Consider the following 26582-nt stretch of genomic DNA (forward strand, 5'->3'; position numbering starts at 1 on the left):
AAGTTTTTTAGGCTCCTTTTTAGTCCCTTCTTCTATTCTTCCTCACCATCCCCTGCTTTCTGTCACTCTAGATTAGTTTGTGCTTTCTAGATTATAAATGGAATCACACAATATGTATTCTTTTATTGTCTGGCTTCTTTCACTCAGCATACTTTTTTTTTTTTTTTCCCCCAGCTAGTCATTTATTTGACCATAAATCACACTTTGGGAATAGCCATGAGATGCATTATCCTGTATGGTGGAAACCCCCATCCCCGGATAACATCTTAACGCCCCCAAATAATTCATTCATCAAGTCTGATTATCCAATGATGTATCATGATTTCCCTCAAGGTTTTCCCACCAAATACTGTATCTTCAGTTCATCATACATGTTGAGCACAAGCTCATTCTACATCCATAACTTTTCAATGATAGGGTTTATGTCACCGTTTGTCAGGATAGTTGTAACAGTTATAAACATCTCCCTTTCTGTAATCAAAGCCAACTCAAAGAGAAAGTAGACACTAAAAATCTTTCACGCTCAAAGGCAAATGTATTCAGTTCCTTTCCATGCCGCACGTTCTAAGGTTATCTATGTGCTGGTTATTCCTGTTCTAATTCAAGTTGGGCACCTTTGAGTATCCACTTATCCTCCGCAGTGAGCTATATCGCATTGTGTGCTAGCAAGTAATCTGATGTGGGGGGGAAAGGAACATCCCTATGCTCTAGCTCAGTCAAGTGGGGAGTGTTCTGGGAGGATAGGTAATCTATTGTCTCTTCCGATGTTGTCTTGAGGCTCACAGTAGAGTCATTATCAGTTCGTATCAACAGATGCCAATAGAAGCCATTCAGATATGCTACAGCAGGGAGGAAGGCACAGGAGAAGAGGAAGAGGAGACTCAATGTCCTATGATGGAGTGTAGAGGCTGATCTAGGTACAGAAACCGGAAATAACGGAAACCGGGAAGTCCTCCTTAGGATGCCATGCCAAGCAGAAAACCTCCGAAAAATCCACCAGCCACTAGAACGTTCTTCTTCAAAAAGGACGCCATCTCCTCGGCTTTGCTTTTCACCTCTGTGGGTAAGTGGTTGCTCTTGCGGATCTTCAGCTGTTCCTTGGCCTTCTTCATGTCCTTCTCTACTCGTTGCCAGTCAGTTTTGATGTAGCCAGTATGGTTTGCAATCTGAAGGAGAAAAAATCCTCCTCCCACCGCTGTTGCAGCCAACTTTCCAACCTTCTGGAAGATGAAACCTGTGCACCAGCCAATGACCCCTCCGATCAACAGCTGTGTTGCGACGCTGTACTTTTCAGCTGAGGGCCCAGTTTCTGGCCCGAACAGCTTGCGCCACCATGGCTGCTTCTTAGCATATTCTGCAAGGTCCAGTGACTCAAAATGCCCTTGGGTGGACGCGGCCATTTCGGCGAGCTGGTCTCGCGATGATATGGGCGGCAGCTCGGTGCCAAACGACTCAGCATACTTAATTTGAGAGCAATCTGTATTGTTTTATCAGTAGTACATTTTTATTGGTAAGTAGCATTTCATTTTATGGATATAAGACAATGTATTTAACCCATTCATCTGTTGGGAAACATTGCTTGCTTCATTTATTGCTATTATAAATAAAGCTGCTATAAACATTTGTATTCAAGTCCTTATAAGGACAAAATATTTTCCGTTCTCTTAAATAACTCCTGAAGGTGAAATAGCTGCGTCATATGGTAGAAGTGTTTAGTTTTTATTTATTTTTTTTATATTATTTATTTATTTTTTAAACTTGGGTAATAAGAATCCAAAAAAGTGATCTAGGGTTTTAGGAGTGTTTAGTTTTTAAACAAACTGTCAAACATCTTTCTAAAATGATTAAACCATTTTGCATTCTCACCAACAATATATGTGAGTTCCAGTTCCTCCATAACGTTGCCAACATTTGGTATGGTCAACCTCCTCAATGTTAGCATTTCAATAGGCATACAGAGGATTCTCACTGTGGTTTTATCTTGCATTTTCCTAATGGCTAATATTGAATACCTTTTAAAAAGTCTTTATTTTTATTTTTTTTGAAAGTTGTATATAATATTACCTTATTCCTGCATCTTCACAATTGTTTCTTCCCTATGTTTTCCCTTTTCCTGTCCTACTTGGCGAGATTTGCCTTTACGTTCAAGGATCCTTTTGCGGTGTTTGTCCAGCTTCGGTCTAGTGATAACCACCTTGCTGGGTGAATGCCCACATGAGCAGTTGTACCATTAGCTTTCTCCCGTTGCACTCATTCACTGTAGATGAGATGTTTCTTCCTGTAGACCTGGACTACTTTGCCAGTTTTCTGCCCTTTGTAATGTCCTCGAACAACCTGAATTTCATCATCCTTTTGGATGGGCATGGATCGAAAACATTGTACTTTTGTCTCAGCTCTTTGGAAAGAGGAAACAATATAATCTTGCTTCGAATGTGGAAGGTGCATTGAAATGCCTTTTACAGTTCTTGCTCTGGTCCGAAGTCACAAAGGGATTGAACTTCATTTTGACCACTGGCGCTCCCACGCTGGCTGCAAGAGGGAAGAGCTTATTCTTTAGGGAAGTTTTAGGTGCAATAGAAAGTATGGAGGGCCCCCTAATACTGATCCCACACACGACCTCCCCTACCACCACCATCCCAGAGTGGCATGTTTCTTGTAATCAATGAGACTACACTGACAAGTCATTATCACCAGAGGTCTGTAATTTACATTAGGGTTCACTTTAAAAAAAAAAAAATCTTTACCCAAGGATATTTTTCCATTTTTAGGGAGAGTAGAAGAGAAAGGGAAAGACAGAAATGACGATATGAGAGAACCACATCAATTGGTTGCCTCCTGAAGAAGACCCGACGAGGACCAGGGCCCAAGTCAGGAGAAGCCTGCAATCAAGATACATGCCCTGGACCAGAACTGAACCTGGGACCCTTTGGTCTGCAGGTCAACACTAAGCCAAACCAGCTAGAAAGTGGTTCTCAACTTTTCTAATGCCATGACCCTTTAATACAGTTCCTCATGTTGTGGTGACCCCCAACCATAAAATTGTGTTGCTACTTCATAACTGTAATTTTGCTACTGTTATGAATCGTAATGTAAATATCTGTGTTTTCCGATGGTCTTAGGCTCTACAGCAGCAGTTCTCAACCTAGCAGAGCCGCCTAAGACCATCGGAAAACACAGATGTTTACATTATGATTCATAAGTCATTATATATTGCATTTCAGCAAGTCATTATATATTGCATAACATGGTCTTAGGCTCAAAAGCAGCCAATCTGAACCTGTAGGTCGTGAAAGACCATCGGAAAATACAGACATTTACATTACGATTCATTAATAGTAGCAAAATTATAGTTATGAAGTAGCAACAAAAATAATGTAATGGTTGGGGGTCACCACAACATGAGGAACTATATTAAAGGGTCGTGGCATTAGAAAGGTTGAGAACCACTGGGCTAAGGACCATTAGGGTTCACTCTTGATGTTATGCAATATATAATGACTAGAGGCCCGGTACACAAAATTTATGCACAGGTAGGGTCCCTAGGCCTGGCCAGCGATCAGGGCCGACTGTGGCCTTCAGGCTACCAGCCGATGCCTTAAGGCTGCCGGCCAGGGCCTTCTTTTGTTCCATGCCACCCCGATGGCCAGTGAACGTCATAGCGAATGATAAAACTCCCGAGAAGGTACTTTGCTTATTAGTATATGTATATTTTGACAAATGTATAGTTACATATATCCATCAGAATAACATTATGCAGAGCAGTTTTACTCTGCTACATCTATACAATCTCTCCTTTTCCCAACCTGGCCTTTGTACTGTCTCCATTATTTTGCCTTTGCCAAAATGTTGTAATTAGTCTTTTCAGATTGGCTTCTTTCACTTAGTAACATGCATTTAAGTCCCTCCATGTCTTCTCTTGACTTGATAGTTTATTTCTCTTAGTGGTAATATCCTGTTGACTAGATGTACGTTTTTCATCCACTTACTGAAGGGACATCTTGGTTGCTTTGAAGTTTTAGTAACTATGAATAAAGCTGCTGTAAACATGTGTGTGTAGGTTTTTGTGTAGACACGTTTTCAACTCATTTATACACACATACACACACACGATTACTGGGTCATATGCTAAGATTGTTTAATTTTATTAAAAAAAAAATACAGCCAGTCTTTCGAATTGGTTGTGCCATTTTTGCATTCCACTGGCAGATGAGCTTTTTTTTTCACATTCTCACCAGCACTTGGTATTGTTAGTGTTTTGAATCTTTGCATTCTAATAGGTATGTAGTGGTATGTTTTAATCTGCAATTTCCTGATGACATATAATGTAGACCATCTTTTCACATACCTACTTTCGATCTATCTTGTTGGTGAAGTGTCTGTCTTTGGCCCATTTTTAAATTGTATTATTCCTTATTGTTGCATTTTTTTGTTGTTTGTTTTGTATATTTTGTTCCCTTTCTCCCTCAATTTCTATGCTGAAATCTTAATCCCTTTGATGGTATAAGAAGGTGGGGCTTTTTAGAGATGATTACATCATGAGGGTGGAGCCCTCATGATTGAGATTAGTGCCCTTTGAAGAGAACCCTGCAGAGCTCGCTAGCCCCTTCTCCCTCAGAAGGCCCTGACCTGACTATGCTGGCACCTTGATCTGACCTCCCACAATGCAGAATTATAAAAAATGTTTGTTTATAAGCCCCCCAATTTATAGTATTCTTGTTAGAGCAGCCCAAACAGACTAAAACATTATTACTAGATCTTCTACAAATATTTTTTTTTCTGGTTTATGGCTTGTCTTTTCATTCTCTTGATGAACACTATAAGTACTTATTTGCCATCATTAAGTCTTTTTTGGTGAAGTGTATATTCAAATCTTAGTGAAAAGAACTATTAGATAAGGATCATTAGTAAAAAACAAAAAACAACAACAACAAAAAACTAACAATTCAAAAGTAACTTTTCTCACCATAAGTAAACATAGTGTGTGTGTTTTTGGTGTGTGCATTTTTTTTTAATCCTCACAAGAGGATAATTGTTTCCCATTGATTTTTAGAAAGTGGAAGAAAGGGGAGAAACAGAAAGAAACATAAATGTGAGACATATCAATTGATTGCCTCCTGTAGGGGCCAGAGGGCCAGGGATCAAGCCTGCAACTGAGGTATGTGCCCTTGACCAGACTCGAAACGAGTTCTTCAGTGTTCAGGCTGACACTCTAACCACTTAGCAAAACTGGCTAAGGTGGTAAACCAATTTTTGACATTTTTACTGTGACAGATGCTAGACCAAGCACTTTGTGAGATACAACTATAACTAAGGAGGACGTAAGAAACTAAACATCTAGTCCACACTAATAAAAGAGTAACATGCTAATTGACCATAACTTCAAGACGCCCACCAGCCAATCAGGAGTGGGTATGCAAATTAATCCAACAAGATGGTGGGTTAATTTGCATATGCAGGCACTGAGTGGCTGGGGCCAGGGCATACGAGAGGGTGCAGGCCAGGCTCAGAGACCTTCCTCTACACAAATTTCATGCACTGGGCCTCTAGTCCTATATAATAAAAGGCCAATATCCAATCGCCTGAAGGGTGGAATGACTGGTCGCTATGACATGCACTGACCAACAGGGGTCAGACATTCAACACAGGTGGTGGTCAGTGCACTTCCACAAGGGGAGCACAGCTCAGCCAGAAGCCGGGCGCATGGCTGCTGAGTGCAGCAGCAGTGGCAGGACCCTCTCCCACCTCCATAGCAGCACTAAGGATGTCCAATTGATTGCTTAGAAGTTCAAAAGATTAAGCCATCAGTCAGACATCCACTGAGGGTTCCCAGACTGAGAAAGGGCATAGGCCGGGCTGAGGAACCCCCACCCTCCCTGGTCTGTGCATGAATTTCATGCACAGGGCTTCTAGTAGGATAATAAGACACATGCATAAGTAAGCATAATACAAGAGAAGCTGTCAAGGAAAATTATACAGATTGAAAATGCTATCAGAGCCCAATTGAAGGAGATATTCTGGTGATAATGAGAAGTCAGCAAAACTTCATGGAAAAAGTAGCTGCTGAAATAGCTCTGGGCAAATAAGTATCAGAATTATGGGGGGAACATAAGGAGCAAAACACAGAGGTGGGCAAGGGCAGGTTTGGACAATGCCTGTATAGTTCTGGCTCCTGGCTTCAGGTCTATTTTTGTCCTGACTTATTCTACCAATTTCTTCTCCTTCCTGTCCTTGGAGCACTTTTTTCTCTATTGTCTCTCCTCCCATTTGCTTAGCAAATTCATAATTGTGACTGGGCTTTTGCTTTCTCTACAAAGCCTTCCCAGACCATCTTTGCCTTCAAACTTGGGCTCTGTATTACTACCTCATTCCATGCCAAAACCTTATATGCTTATCACACCTGCAGTAAGAATTACATAGATTAAGGGTTTAACATCTACCTCACGGATTATAAATTCCAGGAAAATACAGGAACTTTTTTCTGTCTTGTTCACTATTGTGATTCCTGAGCCTTAGCACAATACCTGGCACATTGAAGATATTAAATTGTTGATTATGAATTCTGGCAATATAGTTGGTGTATTTTCACAATGTTTCTAGCTATGATAAATTACAGGATTTATGAGAAAGGTAGGTATATAGGCAAATTAATAGCCTAATTTATATAGATTTCAATGATTTAAATAAATTTCATAGAAGACATAGTATGTATGTGCTAACACTGTGGTCAGCAAACTGTGGCTCACAAGCCACATGTGGCTCTTTGGTCTCTTGAGTGTGGCTCTTCCACAAAATACCACGGCCTGGCTGAGTCTATTTTGAAGTGGTATTAGAAGCTGTTTTAAAAATTTGGCTCTCAAAAGAAATTTCAATTGTTGTACTGTTGATATTTGGCTCTGTTGACTGAGTTTGCTGACCACTGTGCAAACATATGTACAAACATCTTCCTTAGTGAAGGACTGGAAAAGTAGAAATTCTACAAAACAACCAACCATAAAAGTACACAAAGAAATACTAAAATAGAAATTTCCATAATTCTCAAAGTACTTGATTTTAATGGACAGCACCTTCCATTTTATTTATATTTTAAAATGTTTTTATTGATTTTTAGAGAGAGGGAGATAGAAACATCGATAAAAGAGAAGCATTGATTGGCTACCTCTTGCACAGCTCCTACTAGAGATTAAGCCAATAACTTGGGCATGTGACCTGACCAGGAATTGACCTCTTGACTCAACCACTGAGCCACACCAATTGGGCGCACCTTCCATTTTAGATATTACAGTCTTTATACTTTCCCTTTTTAAAAAAAATACTAAGAGCACATATATTTATAAAGTCACAGAGGAAGAAGCAATTTTAAAAATATATATATTTTTTTATTGATTTTTTTACAGAGAGGAAGAGAGAGGGATAGTTAGAAACATCGATGAGAAAGAATCATCGGTCAGCTACCTCTTGCACACCCCTTTCTGGGGATATGCCTGCAACCAAGGTACATGCCCTTGACCGGAATCGAACCTGGGACCCTTCAGTCTGCAGGCCGATGCTCTATCTACTGAGCCAAACCGGTTTCGGCGGAAGAAGCAATTTGTATAAGAAATGAACTTAAGCCGGAACTGGTTTGGCTCAGTGGATAGAGCATCGGCCTGCAGACTGAAGGGTCCCAGGTTCGATTCTGGTCAAAGGCATGTACCTTGGTTGCGGGCACATCCCCAGTAGGGAATGTGCAAGAGGCAGCTGATCAATGTCTCTTTCTCATCAGTTTCTAACTCTCTATCCCTCTCTCTTCCTCTCTGTAAAAAAATCAATAAATATATTTTTAAAAAATGACCTTAAGAACAAGTTATAGAGGTAAAGGAAGGGCCCTTGGAGCTTGGGAGTGAGGAAGGAAATGGTAAAGTGCCCTGGTGGGGAAGGGAAAGGGACAGGGACAGGGAATGGTGTGGGCATGCTCCTCACAGTACCTATAATTTTACTTTTTTAGTCACATACAAGTCTGTTTACTCAAAGTTTAAGCTAAACTCAAAATATGCCCAATATTTGAATTTAATACCTAACCAATAATCACTTACTATGTTATCTTTAATTTTAATATCTAGTCAATATTGACTTTGTTTCATAAGACTTTCTAGGTCCAAATAAAAGAATTTTAACAGTGTCCATATACCCAATCTATACTAATACAAGGGAAATATGCTAATTAGACTGGAAATCTTCCAGATGTTCTTCTGGACAAAGCCATGGTACAGGGGGCAGAAGCAGAGGTGGTTAGGAACCATGAGGCCAACAGGGAAGAGAAGTTAAGGGTGATGAGGCCAGCAGGGGAAAGCAGTTAGGGGTGAAGAGGCTGACAGGGGAGGGCATTTAGGGGCAATCAGGCCGGCAGGCAAAGCAGGTTTGGGGGGATCGGGCAGGGAGGCAGGTGAGCAGTTAGGAGCCAGCAGACCCGAATTGCAAGAGGGCTCATGGATTGGAGGATATAGTCTGGCTAAGAGACCCCTGCTCCTGTGCACGAATTTCGTGCACTGAGCCTCTAGTGAATTTATAATTTTTCTCTCTGTAACAAGGTCCCAATACTTCAATACCAAATTTATATCAATTAGAAGGGACAATATCCAATCTGATAACTAGTTATCTCAGATTTACTGAATTGGTATTCAAGTAAATTATTAAAATTTCTAATGTTTAAATCTAAGGTTGCTTCCTAATTCCAACTGGATTTGAATGACACTTTTTTCAATTTTATAATTAGGTATTAGAAAAATTTTATTGTGAAAATTGAAGAATATATTGAATATGCTTTGTTTTCGAAGTCTGACTTTCTAATTGTAAGTTACTGGCACTTAGGAAAACAACAATCATTTCAATGAAAATTAAATATATAAAGCCTATGTTTAGAGGAAAACAACAATCATTTCAATGAAAATTAAATATATAAAGCCTATGTTTAAAACATGGCCTTTATTAATACTGCCCACTGAGCTCTATTTTTATTTTACATTGAAATACTTCTGCTTTGTAAAGAAAAGACAGAGAGGTGCATTTTACAAGAGTACTTTTTTGTTTTTAATTCTCTGTGAAAATGGAAGGATTCTGAATCACAAGTTCACAATGTGGTAAAATGAAATTAAGAAACAATGATTTTAGTAATGCTATGCCATCACTAGTGTTTGGCTCTGACTTGGTTGGTGTAAATCAGATCCTGATATACAGTCTAGAGCATCTAGGTTATTACTCTACAGCATATTAAACACAGAAAGGAAGTTAAAAAAAAAAACTTTCAATGTACAAACATGAATTTAAAAACCGATTTTAAAAAATCACGTTTTTACATAATGTATATGGCAAAACTGCTTTAAATACACGATTTTGGAAGAATTATTTACAAAATGTATCAGTCTGTGGAACAATTCACAGACATAGCATACATAATTGCTTTACTTGGTTGTTGCATCTCAACTTTGGGAGATATAAATTCATTCGGCAGTAATAGCAAACATAAAAACTGTGACAAAGTATCTTAAGGGCAACCAAAAATTTGATCCTCAAAACAGTTTAAATACTAGGACTGCCAAAGTGTCTAAAAGAGGATGTACTTTAGTGATCCAGATGCCCATTCATAGATCATACCGTGTGAAGGACTGAGACAGACTCCCTTCAATACAAGCAGAGCTGCTGGTGCAGCATCCTGTAAGAGGGACAGCTGAGAGCTACGTCATCCAAAAAGTGAATTAACCTAGATTTTTCTTTTTTTCAATTTTATTAATATTTTAAAAAATACATAAAAATACAACATCCAATGTCTGAATAAATATATTTAACAAGTTGCAAGATAATACCTTATTTTACACAAAAATTTCAGCTTTAGAAATCTTGTTAAATAACTTCATTGTTGTTATATATTTCATTTTTGTCTTTTTGTAACAAAATAAAAACTCTGAAATTACATAGAAAAAAGACAAAATATTTTTGTCAAGGGATAAGATAGTCCACTGAAAACTTATTCACAATTCCACTGTAAACATTAATAAACATTAAAATATTTGCATAATTGTGTGCTCAAAAATACTATAAAAAGTGGAAGACTTATTACAACTAGTTTTCAGTCAACTACACTTCCTTTCACAATTTATTTTGTCCCATTTACACTTTAAACCTGGGCACACTGCTGAACATATACTTTGGCAGTTCTACATAGCAAGTGCTTCCACAAAAATAAAAAACAACGACGACAATAAAAACAAAAACACACAACATAAACCCCCTACTCACCAAGTGTTCAGTCCACCTTAGTGAAAGTGCAGCAGTAACTATTCAGCTGGATAATGTTTTGATGTTTAGCATGCGCACTTGCCTGTCTATGATTTCTATAACACCTGAAAGCTTTATTATACAAATTCATATTTGCTAAGTGCCCTTTTTCTATCTTCACAAAAAATAAAAAATATGGAAGAAAAATTATGACAAATACATTAGACTGCCTAAATTTCAGTTATTAATCAGCTTATTTTTTGCAACAGAAAAAAGAAAAGAAGGGAATAGATACCATCCAGCCTGGAAGGGTCAACAGGATATAGGTACTTAGCAATGTCAAGCCAGTTGAGTGCTTTCTGTGGTTGTATTTCAGAGTTTTGGGATTTATGTCCATGGCAGCAAACTGCTGAGAAGGCAGAGGAAACGAGTATCACCTCCATTCTTCAGGAAGTACATTTTGTGGGGGAGATGATGATGAGGGACTCATTCCAGTGTCTGATGAAGCAGATGACATGGAGGCTTCTGCGTGAGACACTGTGGAATCAAAACGACTACATTAGACTCAAAAACTATCATGCAAAGATGCCCAGTCACTGGCAAGTTAGGAATTAACATTATTCTCTTCAGTTGTAGTTTTCTTAGATGATGCATGTAGGAATAAACTGTCAGCTCAAATGGGTAGAATCAGTCTCTGGTCAGTAAAGTAACTCAGATAAAAAAAAAAGCAATATAAATTTTTAAATATTAAAAAGACAAACTCTTATTTATTTATTTTTTAAATATATTTTATTGATATTTTACAGAGAGGAAGGGAGAGGGATAGTTAGAAACATCGATGAGAGAGAAACACTGATCAGCTGCCTCCTGCACACCCCCTACTGGGGATGTACCTGCAACCAAAGTACATGCCCTTGACTGGAATCGAACCTGGGACCTTTCAGTCTATCTACTGAGCCAAACCGATTAGGGCTCTCTTTGATTTTAAAGCCTAAGATTCCCTGAGCCTCTTTGTTATTAGTTATTGATTGATTGAGAGAGAGAGAGAGAGAGAGAGAGAGAGAGAGAGAGGGAAGGAGGGAGGGAGGGAGGGAGGGAGGGAGGGAGAGGGAGGGAGGGAAATGGGGGAAGAGAGAAAGAAAGAAACATTGATTTGTTGTTCTACTTTTTTTATGCACTCATTGGTTGCTTCTTGTATGTGCCCAGACCTGAAATTGAACCTGAAATCCTGGCAAATCTAGATGATGCTCTAACCAACTGAGCTGCCCAGCAAGGGCCTGAAACTCTTAAACCCCTACTTAAAGGTCCCTAGAAGGAATTCACCCTGCCTCCTGTACCCCCTCTACTAGGGATCAAACCCGAAACCCGGGCATGTGCCCTGACCGGGAGTCAAATTGCAAACTTCCTGGTTCATAGGTTCATGCTCAATCACTGAGCGATGCCAGTTGGGTAAGTTGTTCTTACTTTATGGAACATCCTATATAATAAGAGGAATATGCTAATTATCTATTACACCCTGAGGCTTAATATCCAACCATGTAATGACCGAATCGAGGATCTGCAGGAGGGTGGGGCAGCAAACTACAAGCAGGTGGTGGAGAGCTACAGGAGGGGGCAGGCAGCAAGCTATGAGGGGGAGCCAGGGGAAGCTACAGGAGGGTTGCAGCGACCTTCTGGAGCATGGATCCTTGTGCTAGTTATTCAATAAGTTTCAACTGTTGTTTAAGTATGTCTCTCAGAGTGTGTGTACTACCAATATAACAAACACATTACTACAAATTTTAAAATGTATGATAGAAGTCTCACTTCAACTACAAAAAACTAAGAGAACAGAACAGGGAAAGAAACTCTTATCAATTGTCTGAAACTTATATCACATTTAGGAAACTCAAAAGTGTTGAGGGTTCTCTGAAGAAATTTCAATTTAACTTGCCCTCTCCTTCTTTCTGTGTTTAAAAATTTTGTTAAGACTTCTTGCTATTTACAGCACAGTAAAGAAAAGACAAACATGGAAATAATTTCCCTTTTATCTCAACCTTTCCATTTGCTCCAACATATTTCCAGGAATTAAAAACTGTTGCAATTGCACTGGGAATAGAACGACTCAAGACCACATATGATACAGGTCATTCTGTCAGTAATTCATTCTTTAACTCTCTGCCGTAGGCAAAAAATCCTCTCAGTGCAGGTAATTTACTTTTATTTTTTAAAGAAACAGTCCTCCCAGAACCCGCTTCTCCTGACCCATCCTGCTCCTGGAGTACTGCTTTCTAGGGCTGCTATGCAATGGTCAGCCTACTGCTTTCCCTCACCATCCTGAGATTTTCCTTACTGTTTCTCTACATGGAATTCCATATTTGCTGGATCTCATGTTGTCTTCTTAGCTTGGCTTCTAGTTCCCAGTGCTACCATTAAGAAATGTGACAGCCGTCGAAACAGGTTTGGCTAAGTGGTAGAGTGTCGGTCTGCGGACTGAAAGGTCCTGGGTTCGATTCTGGTCAAAGGGTATGTGCCTTGGTTGTGGGCACATCACTGGTGGGGGGTGTGCAAGAGGCAACTAGTCGATGTTTCTCTCATTGACGTTTCTAGCTATCTCTCTCCCTTCCTCTCTGTAAAAAAATCAATAAAATATATTAAAAAAAAAAAAAAAGAAGAAGAAGAAATGTGACAGCCAAAACCGGTTGAGCTCAGTGGATAGAGTGTCAGCCTGGGGACTGAAGAGTCCCAGGTTCGATTCCGATTAAGGGCATGTACCTTGGTTGCAGGCACATCCCCAGTAGGGGGTGTGCAAAAGGCAGCTGATTGATGTTTCTAATTCTCTATCCCTCTCTCTTCCTCTCTGTAAAAAATCAAAAAATTATATTTAAAAATAAAAAAATGTGACATGAGAAACCTCATGCCATTCTGAGACCCTTTTTTTTTTTGTATGTGCCTTTATATGGTAAACTTTTGGAATCTTCTCTTTATCCATAGGGTTCTGAAATTTCATAACATACTTTGGTGTATTTTTCTCTCCTTCACAGAGGTCACAGTGAGTCCTTTCAATCATCTATCTCATATCCTTCAGTTCTGGAAATCTTTCTTATAATACTGCTTTGATGACAACTTTCTCCTATGTTTATTCAGTACTTTTTCTAGAAATCCTATGATTCAGAATATGTCTGATTCTTTCCTATTGTCTTTTTTACTTCCTACTGGGATTTCTTTAGCTTTGCTATCTATCCATTCTATTACATCTTTTTACAAATTCCTGCTTTTTACAAATTCCTCCAATCTGGGATATCCCTCTCACAATCCTGGACCACTGGCTCCTAACTACTCACCTGCCTGCCTGATCATCCCTAACTGCCCCCCTACCAGCCTAGTCACCAACTGTCCCTCCCCCCACCCCCCCACTGGCCTGGTCGCCCCAAACCCCCCACGCCAGCCTGGTTGCCCCCAACTGTCCCCCCCCCCCCGACCTGGTCACCCCTCAATATCTCCCTCTGCCAGCCTAGTAGCCCCTTACTGGCCCCCATGCTGGCCTGGTCACCCCTAACTACCCCCCCACATCTGGTCACCCCTCACTGTCCCCCTTTGCTGGCCTGGTTACCCCCAACTGCCCCCCCGCAGGCCTAGTTGACCCAAGAAGCCTGCTGCTTGGTCGTTTGGTCGCCCCTCACTGACCCCCCTGATGACCTGGTCACCCTACGTAGCCTGTTCGGTCATCTGTTTGTTTGCGATGGACACTTAGGCTTTTATAGAGAGAGTGGTAGTTGCTTAGGAAATGACTTATGATCACAACAACCTGGCGAACCTCATAACAAATACAGTACCTATTAACAGGCAGCCATTAAAATATTGTGCAAAGAGTGAATTCCAAGCAAGTCAACTCTTGAGAACCCATCACATTTAGTAAAATCACACATTTTGTAAAACAGATCATGGTCGCTTTTAAGAGTCTCATTCTGATTAATTCAGTTGTTGAATAATTTCAACAGCAACAAAGAAGAAAATACTAAGAGTCTAAAAACAACAATTAATAAATGTATACTATATTCAAGGAGTGGCAAACCTATATCTTCTAAGATGATATAGGCTATATATTAAAAACTAGAGGAAAGAAAAATTATAATCAAATTACCTTCTCTGTCTTTCTTTTTTAATCTTTTTCTCTTCCTGTCGATGGTTGCAACTTCAGACTTTAAAGACATGTAATATTTTCTGATTTCCTGTAGTTTTTCTTGGAGAAAAGAGATTCTCTCTGTACTGTTCATATTATCTAATTCATCTAAGAGTGGAAAATGTTAATTAGAATTTAAAAATAATTCTTTCAGGAAAAATATGGCAATTCTTCAGAAGTCCAACTTACAAATCATCAAAAGCTTTAGTTTATTAAAATTTATATTGTGCTAGTAAGTCTCTATAAACAGGGATGACATTAATTAATTTCAGGAATAAGATTTTTTTATGTAGCCCAATATTTCCGTACTAAGCATTACTTGATATTTTAAATGATTAAAAAAAAAGAAACATCAAAACACAGCAATGCTGAACTATAATTGTAGTTATTTATTCAAATAGCTTCTTTATGTTGATGGCTTTATCATTTACTAGTTATTTTCATATTAGAAAGGGTAATTATTTCATCAATTCATAATGTCTTATTCCTAACTGGAGATTTTCCTTCAGTGAAAAGTTAACAAGTTAGTATTATGAAATGACATGGATTTGTAACAAATGATGATTACTGATAAGACAGTATTTGGAAACTGAAATAAATGAATTTGATAGTCATTTATTCCTCATTTTGACATTTCAAGATATATACCACTTTACAATATACATTCAAGTTTTTTATAAGCTTCTTACTGAGTTGAAAGCTCCACTTATATGTCCTAGGGGATGAATTCAGATGTTTTTCTCTGTGTTTATTTTTTTCTCCATCTTTGATGTGAGGGGATATTCTTGCAGGAGATCGTGCAAGCTTCTGTGGCTTAGATACACCAAGATGCTTTACTGGGGTACATTTACTTGAGTTATCTTCACTATCACTACTTTGTCCTATAATAACAACAACAAATTGACTCAGATTAGAAAATATATAAATCTCAAATATCAATATGCAACAGAATCAGCAATTACACTTTTTGGTATCCTATAGAAATAAGTACACAATGTGCAAAGTTTTTTTGTTTTGTTTTTTGTTTTTAAAGGAAAATCTAAATGTCTACCTATAGGGAAATAGTTAAAAATAATATACTATTGAGTACTTTGCTAAAGTTGTTGAACAAGAATGAACTAGATATCTAATTTGGTTCAGTGGATAGAGCGTTGGCCTGCGGACTGAAGGGTTCCAGGTTCGATTCTAGGCAAGGGCACATGCTTGGGTTGCAGGCTCAACCCCCCCAGAACGGGGCATGCAAGAGAATCAATGATTCTCTCTCATCATTGATATTTCTCTCTCCCCCTTTCTAAAATCAATAAAGAAAACCTACTGAAACTATATATATATATGTGTGTGTGTGTATGTATGTATATATATATATGTATATATATATGTATGTGTGTGTATATATATATATACATATATATATATATGCACAAAGATAGATTAAAAAAAAAACAATACTTTTTTTTTGTTGTTATGGAGGAAGGGAGAGGGAGAAAGAGAAATATGAGAGAGAATCATTGATCGGCTGCCTCCTGCATGCCCCCTACTGGGGATTGAGCCTGCAACCCAAGCATGTGCCCTTGCCTGGAATCGAACCTGGGACCCTTCAGTCTGCAGGCTGACGCTCTATCCACTAAACCAAATCCGTAGGGCAAGAAAGATCTTGATTTACAGTCTTTAACATATGTATAATAAAATGTGAGCAGATATTTGTTTAAAACTCTACATCCCTCCTCACCTAATCTGTATTAGAGATGCTTTTGGTTTTCACTTAATAACAAATGAGAATTGCCCCTCAATTTTGCATTTCTGAAGCTCTATACCCTACTTCCACCCTATTCTCTCTCAAAAGCAAACCTTGCTTTCAAATGAAAAGGCATTTTCCCAGCCCCTCCCCTACCTGTATGTCCTCGCTGCCCATTTGGCTTCAAAACAAGAAAACCATTTCTGGACAAACTAATCTCTTTAGCTATACTCTTAAAACCATCTACTTTCAGCTTCTCTGGAATTCCCAATGTCAATTCACCATCTTCATTTAACTTCAAGTTTTCTCGGTCTACCAACATGCTTAGATGTTTCCTACCCTTAGAGAGGGAAGGGAGAAAAAGCTTTTCCCTTTACTCAGCACTTCTTTCCTTCTCTTTAAGGGCAAATTTCTTCAAAGAAATTCTCTGTTACCTTGATTTACACACCTTCTGATCACATCACTGTGCTATTATTACAGTCCCAAATACTTATGATGGCCAGATTCAATGACTATATATTTAAATCTTATTGACTATTCTACAGCATTTGGAACGCCTTTCTTACTCAAACCCACTCGTTTAGCCGAAACCAGTTTGGCTCAGTAGATAGAGGGTCAAGGTTCAATTCCGGTCAAGGGTATGTACATTGGTTGAGGGCACATCCCCAGTAGGGGATTTGCAGAAGGCAGCTGGTCGATGTTTCTCTTTCATCGATGTTTCTAGTTCTCTATCCCTCTTCCTTCCTCTCTGTAAAAAAATCAATAAGATATAAATATTTTTTAAAAACCACTCATTTGCCGAAACCGGTTTGGCTCAGTGGTAGAGCGTCGGTCTGTGGACTGAAAGGTCCCAGGTTCGATTCCGGTCAAGGGCATGTACATTGGTTGCGGGCACATCCCCAGTAGGGGGTGTGTAAGAGGCAGCTGGTCGATGTTTCTCTCTCATCGACGTTTCTAGCTCTCTATCCCTCTCTCCTCCTTTCTGTAAAAAATCAATAAAAATATATTAAAAAAACCAAAAACCCATTCGTTTACTGATTTCAATTTCTCTCAGATCAGTTTCAAGTCTACTCTTCCTGGCTGACCCATATAAAGAGATATCTTACATAACTATACTCTTGGTCCTTTTTCTTCCTTTTTTTTTCAATCACAGTTTACATTCAATATTACTTTGTATTAGTTTCAAGTACAGCATAATGGCTAGACAATCATATACATTACAAAGTGTTCCCCCTGATATTTACAGTACCCACCTGGCACCACACATGTACTACAACATTTCCTATGCTGTACTTTACTTTTTCTCATTTTGTTCTCCTATAGCAATCTCACTGTCTTGCACTCCTTTGACAACTATCTTCTAAAAACAAACTTTCTTCTAAGCTCAAGGCCCCAATTTTCCTAATACTGGGTCCTCTAACTTAACAATCCCTAAATTACTCTTACAACAACCTGGTAATGTTCCTGTGTTCAATATGTTAATTCCTCATAACGTTAACTGAGTTCTAGTGATTCTGTTTCCTTCCTTCACTGCCTTAGTTAGTTAAGCCAAAGATTCTTTCCAAAAAGTAAAACTCACCCCTCTCCTTTCCTCCTTTTCAATCTTTTTAACTTTTATTTTGAGAGCATTTTCAACTTTACAAAAAATTTATAAGTATAGCTGTCAAAAAAATGTTTTTCTGACCCACTTGAAAATTAATTGCCCTACCATATTTGAGTATTTTAGTGCTTATTTCTTTAAAAACAAGAACATTTTCCTATGTATAGTCATGGACAAATTACACCAAATCTTAGATTAAATCTTAAATTAAACAGATGTTTAGTATCTGAGGGTCAGACTCTGGGAGCAGCTTGGCTGTGTGGTCTGGACCGGGAGATCTGATAAGATTGCAGTCAAGCTTTTAGCTGAAGCTGTGGTGCCTGAAGACTTGACTGGAGCCAGAGGATATGCTTTCCAGGTGACTCATGTCATGACTGTTGTCAGGAGGCCTCAGTTTCCTGCTTGCTGTTGGCAGGATATGTTCAGTTCCTTACAACCTGGGCCTCTACATAGACTGTTTGAGTATCCTCACAGGATGACAGCTAACTTCTCCCAGAGAAAGTGATCCAAGGGAGAGCAAGGAGGAATTTATGGTGCCTTTTATGACTTATTCTCCAGAGCTGTAGTCTATCACTTCCACTTTGTTAGAAGTGAGTCATTAAATTCAGCCCACACTCTAGGGGAGAGAATTAGCTTTGTCTCTTGAGAATAGTATCAACAAATTTGAGGAAATGTTTTGAAAACCACCACACTCCTATGGAACCAAAATTCAACCATCAAAATCAGGAAATTAACACAAATATATTGCTATTGTCTAATCCTCAGGTCCATACAAGTTTCTCTATTTTATAGCAATAGGTTCCAGGTGAGAATCACACTTTGCATTTAGTTGTCACATCTCACAAGTCTCCTTTCAATCTGCAACAATTCTTCTTTCTTTGATTTTCATGACCTTGACAATTTTAGAAATTATTTTATAGAATATCCTACAGTTTGAATTTGTTGATCGTTTCTCATGATTACATTCAGGTCATGCATCTTTGAGAGGAAATCACAGATGTGTGCTATGTTCTTACTACTGCATTGTGTCGGATGGTACATAGTTTCAATTTGTCCCATTATTGGTGGTGCTCACTTTGATCATCTAACTAAGGTGGTGCCCACCAGTCTTCTCCACTATAAAGTTACTCATTTTCTCTTTGTAATTCCTGCTACCTTTCTAGTCTCATTTCCCATCTCTCTTTCTCTATACTCAAGTCCTGTATTGTCCAGCCACATAAAGGCTACTGAGCACCTGAAATGCCTTATATAAATTATATGCTCTTGCCGAGACCAGTTTGGCTCAATGGATAGAGCGTTGGCTTGGGGACTGAGGGGACCCGGGTTCGATTCCGGTCAAGGGCATGTACTTTGGTTGCAGGCATATCCCCAGTAGAGGGTGTGCAGGAGGAGGCTGATCGATGACTCTCTCTCATCGATGTTTCTGACTCTCTCTCTCTTCCTCTCTGTACAAAATCAATAAAATATATTTAAAAAAAAATTATATGCTCTTTCTTTGGCACATGTATCTAGTATAACCTAGAGCAGTGGTCGGCAAACTCTTTAGTCAACAGAACCAAATATTAACAGTACAACGATTGACATTTCTTTTGAGAGCCAAATTTTTTAAACTTAAACTTCTTCAAAATAGACTCACCCAGGCCATGGTATTTTGTGGAAGAGCCACACTCAAGGGGCTAAAGAGCCACATGTGGCTCACGAGCCGCAGTTTGCCGACCACGAACTTAGAGTATCCCTTTTAGACTTGTATGAAGGCAGGTTTTGAAGGTAAAACTTTAATTTGTCAAAATCAACCATGTTTATTTCTACTATATTCTATGACTTAATTTTATTCCTTATTGTACAGAAGTCTGTTTTTCATGTTATCTATTCATATGAACTAATTTTCTTGATTTTTATTTCCCTATGTTTTAAAATTACCAAACCATTTAGCAATTAGCTTTTCTAGATTTAAGAAAAACATCCCATTCAGAAATGTAAACTTAATCTGCTTGTACAACTACAGAAACTTTTATTCAAGTTTCCAAAATACATTCCTCTAATATTTAACTGCTTTACATAAAAAATACAAGTTGGCATAATAAATAATCACAGCTATTTTAATTGATAAACACCTCAGATTAAAAATTAATGGGAAAATTGCTATTTTAGAATACAATAAACCAAATTTATTTTTACATTGACACAAATGATCAAGCCAACGAATTGAGCATTGAAAAGCACCAACCTGCTCCATTCTTTTCATTTTTGGCTACAGCACTTGTTCGCTTTGGAGTACGCTTTTGCTTTTTTGCCAGTAATCCACTGTTTCCCTCACTTGGTCTTTTCTGACCTGAAAAAAAGGGAAAGAGATCTTGAAAAGTCAATAACAAGTATATGTATTCACTTGTACAAATGAATAATACATAGTTAAAAATAACAACATGTATATAAATGTCATACATTTAAAAAAAAGGGTAGGGGAAAGGAAATGGAGAGAGTAAAGAAGGACAGAAAAAAGGAAAGGAAGAGAGGGTGGAAGAAATGGAACATATTTTATAAATCCAGAGTTCCTAAACTCTTAATTTACTAATACTTGGTTTTAATATACGAGCTGATTTTCCCCCCTGTAAAGTCCTTACCCTTCTCTCTGCTCTCTCTTTCTTGAACAATTATACTACAGGCAGCAGAGGCGATGGTGTCTTCAAATCCATTTGCTGATTCCCTCTCACAGAGGGCTTCTTGAGATTCTTCAGCAATACTATCCACTTCTATGGTTATGTCACTCTCACTTTTTATACTTCGAGACTCATCTTGACTGAGAGTAAGTGGTGAAGCTACTGAAAAGTTATGCTGTACTACAGGAGGTAGGGTGGATGGAATAGAAACAAGAGAGTTAGACTCAGAGCTTTCAACTACTACATCCTCAACACTGGTCTTGTCCTTTTCATCCAGATCATCCAAATCCACTTCATGGCAAACCAAGGTTTCAGGCCCAATCAGAGGCATTGTATCCTCCTCTTCCTTCAGTGGAGTATTTACAGTTTCTTCAGCTGGACTATCAAATTTCTCACTAGTCAATTCCTGAATGCCTTTGTTTGACTCTGCTATCAAAGATGGCATTCCTTCATTTTCTATTTCAAAGTGTTGCTGAAAATTTAAGTTTTTCACTCCCTCAGATGCAACACAATCACTGGTCCTTTCTTGAGATATGCTATTTGTCATTTCCATTCCATTCTCAATTCTTGTTTTTTTCTCTGGTGATGAATGTCCCAGTATTTTCCGTTTCAACTTTTTTTCTTTTGCACATTGGTCAATTTCATCTTTAGTAGCAGAAGAAAAGTTTTTATTGTCTAGCGAAGGAAATTCTAGACTGTGAGTTTCTATATGAGATTCATTTCCTGCTTCATCTTGACTAAATGATGAAATCTTGATAATTTCTAAAGAAAGATCTTTTGTCTTGCTTCGTCTCCCTTTTCCTTTAGGGGACTTTTCTGCCTCTTTCTTAACTTCTTCTGTTTGTTCCACTTTATTTCCAAAAATCTGTACTATTTGTTCATTCTCTTCAATATCTAATTTCAAAGTCTCAAAAGGCTGCATTTGAGTCCTATCGTTTTCCTTTAATACATGTGCAGCAATCTTTGGATTTTCTTCATCTAGTTTATCATCATTTAAATTTTCGTTTTTTTCTAGTTCTTCTTTAATATCAGGAGAAAGTTCTTCATTCATCAAATTCTTTTCTAAAAGGTCTTCTGTTTCACTATCAGATGAACAAGAGTCTGCAAGAAGAAATATTAGAAAAGTTTCTATTTTAATTACCAATGTAATTTTGTAATAAAAATTCTGCCAAAGACAAAAAAACACACACAAACCTTACTCATGTACCTCTAAATACCTTCCTACAAAAATTTCTGATATAAAATAAATCATATACTTGTGCCAAAAACGTGTGTGGAGAAGTGTTTCAAGTTAAACTCCATGTAAAAATACATGACATAGAAAATATTACTATCTTAATTCTGTAAAAGAGCTATTTTGCAATTTGCACTATTATCATGCTTAGGCTATGATACTCCTTTGAAAATTCAAAGAACTGACACTTGAGATATGAAATGACAAAGTGGTTTGATCTGAGATCTAATGTAGGTAGTGATTAATAAATGTGATGGCCATTTTATGTCCTTAGGAATAAAATATGTTCACCTACACTCTAATCATTCTACCAAAAATAATTCTGGAAAGAAAGACATACAAAATGAGCAATGTGAATTCTCAAAATTTAAGTACTATTTTGATTAAGAGACAAAGAAATCATTCTAAGTCAGATAATTTTAAAAATAGTTTTAAGACTATATAGGAACAGTGGTCAGCAAACCGCGGTTTGAACTCTGTTGACTAATGTTTGCTGACCACTGGTATAGGAGCTGTAAAATATAAAAATTCTGTCCACATGGTGTTTATATTGTAAAGAAGATCAAAAAGGCAAACTTAAATGTATTTTGTAAATAAAAAGATACCTAGTTTTATTTTGTGATTTTACCATATACAGAATTTAGAATTCATTTGTTCTCATGTTAAAATATATTATACATTATAGACTTATGGTGTGGCTTCGTGGTTAGAGCGTCAGCCACATTATGAAGGGTTGCAGATTGAATTCCTAGTCATGGGGACGTACCTGGATTGCAGATTCAATCCCCAACCCGTCAGGGGCATGTGCAAGAGGCAACCAATCAATGTGTTTCTCACATTGATGTTTCTCTCTCTCTCTCTCTCTCTCTCTCTCTCTCTCTCTCTCTCTCTCTCCTTCTCCCTCCTTTCCACTCTCTAAAACCAACAGAGAAAATATGCTGGGTGAGGATTAATTTTTAAAAAAATAACCTCTTTTGTAAGTAGTTTAGCAAGACTACTATCTATAGTTTTATAGGTTATGCACTGCACAGCTCATATCACCTTAGATCTTTCACTCTGTGGACATGTTGCATTTGTTTAATATGGCAATCTTCCAGCAGATGGCAGTACAGAGAAGGAAGAATGCCCTTTCCTAACTGGCACACAAGCATTCTACAGGCTAACAGTAAAACTGTAGGTTCAAAATAGCTCTTTCTTGAAGGCACGAGCATTTTTATATATAAGGCAACTATTTAATGTTTCTTAAGTTATACAGAAAAACATAAAGATAGAAAAGTGGGGGGAAAGGTAAAAGCAGAATAAAATATGTTCACCTACACTCATCACAAAACATGTCTATACCACTTTAGTGTGTGCTCTTTGAACAAAGTCTCAGCTTTGCTGAAAGATTCTAGGGGATAGCACTGCATTACAGGAAACATGGTGTAAGCTTTGAAGGATAGTGCAGCACATAGTAGGATGCACATCTTTTCAACCTATCCTCTATTAAGAGTATTTCTAAGATATTGACAAGAAAAGGTATGCTTAAATTAAACTATCACTAGGTTTTAAGAAACCATGATATACTAAAGTAAATATTTTCTTCAAATCAAATTTAGTTTAAATTGCATATGAAATTAGAAACTTAGATGATCTTCTATGACTCTCAGACAACCAACATTTTTTAATTTATATATTTTTTTCTTAAAAATCAGTCCTCCTCAAAACTGAGCACCTTCCATCCCATTTGACAAAGGTGAGCTGACTGCCATATTGCTGCAAGCAATTCTTATACCTGATTTTCCGTCACTGTTTGGAATCTTAGACAAACCATATGGCATGCTTGATGAAAGGGTAGATTTTAAAGGAGGTCGTCCCCGTTTTGACTTGTGTCTCTCTTCATCCCTCTTTTCATCTTTTTCACTGTCTTCTTTATTCTGGATAATAACAACAAAAAGTATGAGAGGAGCACATTCCTCATGAAAAATGAACATTCTACAGCAAGGAAAATAAAACTCAAAAAGTTTAGCTATTTTATACGTTAATTTCCTAATCTGTGCTTATCAAATAATTAAAAACAAATTGTTCTCTACCATATTTTATAATTATATGAATATGATGGTCAATAATATCTAACACTGCAATTGTATTGTGAAGGTCAGAGTTGGTGCATTAGAAAGCTATACAACTACTCAGGAACCTCCCTCCCTTCTTTTTTGCTATTCCCTGAAAAAAAGAAGAAATATCTACCATAAAACAAACTTTAGTCGAATCTCCACAGCAAAGATAGAAAATTCAGTGTTTGGATAAGGATACAACTGTCCAACAAGTATACGTTTTAAAACTTAGTGTTAACTTCCAAAATTTAAAAATCGATTTCAAGCTGTGCAGGTGGTTCAGTTGGTTGAAGTGTTGTCCTGTATACCAAAAATGTTGTAGATTTGATTCCTGGTCAGGGTACATACCTAGGCTGTGGGTTCAATCCCCAGTCAGGGTGTGTTCAGGAGGCAACTGATCAATGTTTCTCTCTCACATCCATGTTTCTTTCTCCCTCTTCCTCTCTCTCTCTAAAATATCAATAAAATATATCCTGGAGTAAATTTTTTTTTTTTAAGTCAGATTTTACATTTTAAAAAGTACTATTGTTGAAAATCCTTAAGTCTGGCAACCCTGACTGGATCCCATTGCAAAAGGGTTAGTACTACCCTCTCTAGATGAGGAACATGTCCTTCTATTGGTCACTATCAGTCCTACTTTATCCCTTTTCCAGATAGCAGATATAGGCATTTGAGTTTAATGCCTATGTCCTAGGAGTCTCTGGTTTTTCTCCTTTCCTGAAACAACATGTTAATGTGTTTGCATTTTTAGCTTCTGGGTTATAACAGAGAAAATCACAATTAATTTAAAAGAATCAATATGATTATTACAGTGGGGAAACAAATTTATAAACACACAATATGAGTAATTCCTGTGCCTATCATAAAGGATATGATCTATGATCTTACTTTAGTTTTTTTCTTCTGTTTTTTCTTTGGTCCACCTTTGTCCAAAGGCCAGATTATCCTGTCAGCTTTCACCCATTCATCATACCTTAAAATAAAGAATATATTTTAAAAATTCAGAATAATAACTTATTTGAAATATATTCATCAAATAAAGCAAAGTGGGATAAACTGAAGACTTTGCTTCTACCGTGTTTCCCCGAAAATAAGACATCCTCCGAAAATAAGACCTACTTACAGGTTTCCTTCTGAGTGAAATATAAGGTATCCCCCTGAAAATAAGGACCCCCCCCAGGCTAAACATGACAGATTTGGTCCACTGATTCTGAAAGAAATGGAGTCACAAGAAATTCACCAGGAAATTCAGGAATTGGATTGTTATGATGATGTTCCAGAAGATGATGTCATGATTGTCATTGAATAAATGAGTAAATTCTTGATACTGTAGGATTCACAGTTTGTCTGGTTTGTGTTGACAACTACCGTACTACCGTACCATATACAGGTAATAAATTTCCTTTATTTCATTCAACAATAAATGTGTACCATATTCTTCTTCATGGAAAAATAAGACAGCCCCTGAAAATAAGACCTAGCGCATCTTTGGGAGCAAAAATTAATATAAGACACTGTCTTATTTTTGGGGAAACAGGGTAGTGTTGGCAGAAATGTGAAGGGCATAGGGGCTGGTTTGTTGGTAACATATGCCAGCTACAGTACTAAATGGTCTGTATACCTGCCATTAATAGGATAAGACAAGAGAGCTAGGCAAGCAAACTCCAAATAGATTTAAGACTGTTTGAACTGTTTTGTTTTCCACAGCTCCCACAGACCTGAACTTTATGCACTGGAATTCATTTTACTGACCAAATAATTTAAAGATAAGTCAAGTAAATTCAAACTTGTAACATGATTAGTTCCAGATTCATTTATGAAGTCCTTTTTAACTCTTTTCCTCACAGAACTCTCTCCAGCCTCTAGTATGTCTAACAAAATTTTATTTTGAGCCGGGACCGGTTTGGCTCAATGGATAGAGCGTCGGCTTGGGGACTGAAGGGACCCGGGTTCAATTCCGGTCAAGGGCATGTACCTTGGTTGCGGGCATATCCCCAGTAGGGGGTGTGCAAGAGGCAGCTGATCGATGACTCTCTCTCATCGATGTTTCTAACTCTCTATCTCCCTCCCTTCCTCTCTGTATAAAATCAATAAAAAATATATTAAAAAAAAAATTTTATTTTGAACTATGTCACCTCCAAAACTGAATTTTTTTTAGCGATATTTCCTTCATATAAGTTTATTCTATTTAGTTCAAGTTGAAAACTCATTTCACCCGTACTTTTTCCCTAATATTGGCAACACTTTTTAACATTAGTCAGCCCATGTTACTAATCAGGGGCAAAATAAAAAATTAAACTTTCTAGAATTAAATAACAGTTCTTACATAATGAAAATATATAGATATTTATAGAACTCTATCACAATCCAAAATCTGAACACTGAAGCAAAAAACTACAGGCAGTTCTTGCTTTGAACTACGTCATGTTAACAGAAACCATACCCTCATTTTGCAACCCAGTTACCATACAAAGCAAGGACATGATTCCAATATCCACAAGTTATGGTTGATATGGCATCATGACTACCTATATTATGGTTTGAAAACAATCTCTCCTGAACCAATCCCATATCTTCATTTACCAGGCTAAGTATCTGTACATTATGACCTTACTTAGAAGTATACATTTATTTGGACATTTACTGAGGACCTACCTAGCATGCCAGGTAGTATATATGAGGAAATATCCTATCTAATAAAAGAGGGAATATACTAATTGACTGTCACACCCTCACAAAGATGGTGGTACACATGGTCAATAGGAGGGAATATGTTCATTGACTGCCACATTCTCAAAGATGGCAGTGCCTATAGCCACAGGATGGAGGTGCCCAGTTCTTTCAGGT

At 37.7% G+C, this 26582-nt stretch overlaps 2 protein-coding genes and 1 pseudogene across 11 annotated transcripts in view; all 3 read right to left on the minus strand.

Annotated features, from left to right (window-relative positions):
* Nucleotides 1-515: 515 nt before the first annotated feature.
* LOC118717417 (FUN14 domain-containing protein 2) lies at nucleotides 516-1447 on the minus strand. Its single transcript, XM_036435467.2, has one exon. It carries the CDS (start codon nucleotides 1398-1400, stop codon nucleotides 957-959), a length of 444 nt encoding a protein of 147 aa, XP_036291360.1. The 5' UTR covers nucleotides 1401-1447; the 3' UTR covers nucleotides 516-956.
* Nucleotides 1448-1482: 35 nt separating this feature from the next.
* LOC118717402 lies at nucleotides 1483-2976 on the minus strand (annotated as a pseudogene).
* Nucleotides 2977-8942: 5966 nt separating this feature from the next.
* ARID4A (AT-rich interaction domain 4A) overlaps nucleotides 8943-26582 on the minus strand; it is a 66157-nt gene continuing 48517 nt past the window's right edge. For 3 of the 10 annotated variants that reach the window (XM_036435287.2, XM_045580155.1, XM_045580158.1), the window contains exons 19-25: nucleotides 24624-24712; nucleotides 23414-23555; nucleotides 20370-21506; nucleotides 19976-20080; nucleotides 15103-15294; nucleotides 14375-14521; nucleotides 8943-10788 (exon numbers count right to left, since the gene is read on the minus strand). In XM_036435287.2, the coding sequence (XP_036291180.1) occupies nucleotides 10685-10788; nucleotides 14375-14521; nucleotides 15103-15294; nucleotides 19976-20080; nucleotides 20370-21506; nucleotides 23414-23555; nucleotides 24624-24712 (1916 nt within the window). In that variant the 3' untranslated portion in view covers nucleotides 8943-10684. Of the gene's footprint in view, nucleotides 10789-14374; nucleotides 14522-15102; nucleotides 15295-17961; nucleotides 18443-18466; nucleotides 18640-18703; nucleotides 18727-19975; nucleotides 20081-20369; nucleotides 21507-23413; nucleotides 23556-24623; nucleotides 24713-26582 lie in introns of those variants that run through there. The other 7 variants (XM_045580178.1, XM_045580159.1, XM_045580165.1 and 4 more) reach the window with 6 other exon arrangements.

Source organism: Pipistrellus kuhlii, unplaced genomic scaffold, assembly GCF_014108245.1.
Source record: "Pipistrellus kuhlii isolate mPipKuh1 unplaced genomic scaffold, mPipKuh1.p scaffold_m20_p_1, whole genome shotgun sequence".
Taxonomy (NCBI): Eukaryota; Metazoa; Chordata; class Mammalia; order Chiroptera; family Vespertilionidae; genus Pipistrellus; species Pipistrellus kuhlii.

Excerpts from the sequence above, each read along its gene's own strand:
- LOC118717417 (XM_036435467.2), bottom strand. The coding sequence starts at position 1,400 with ATGGCCGCGTCCACCCAAGGGCATTTTGAGTCACTGGACCTTGCAGAA.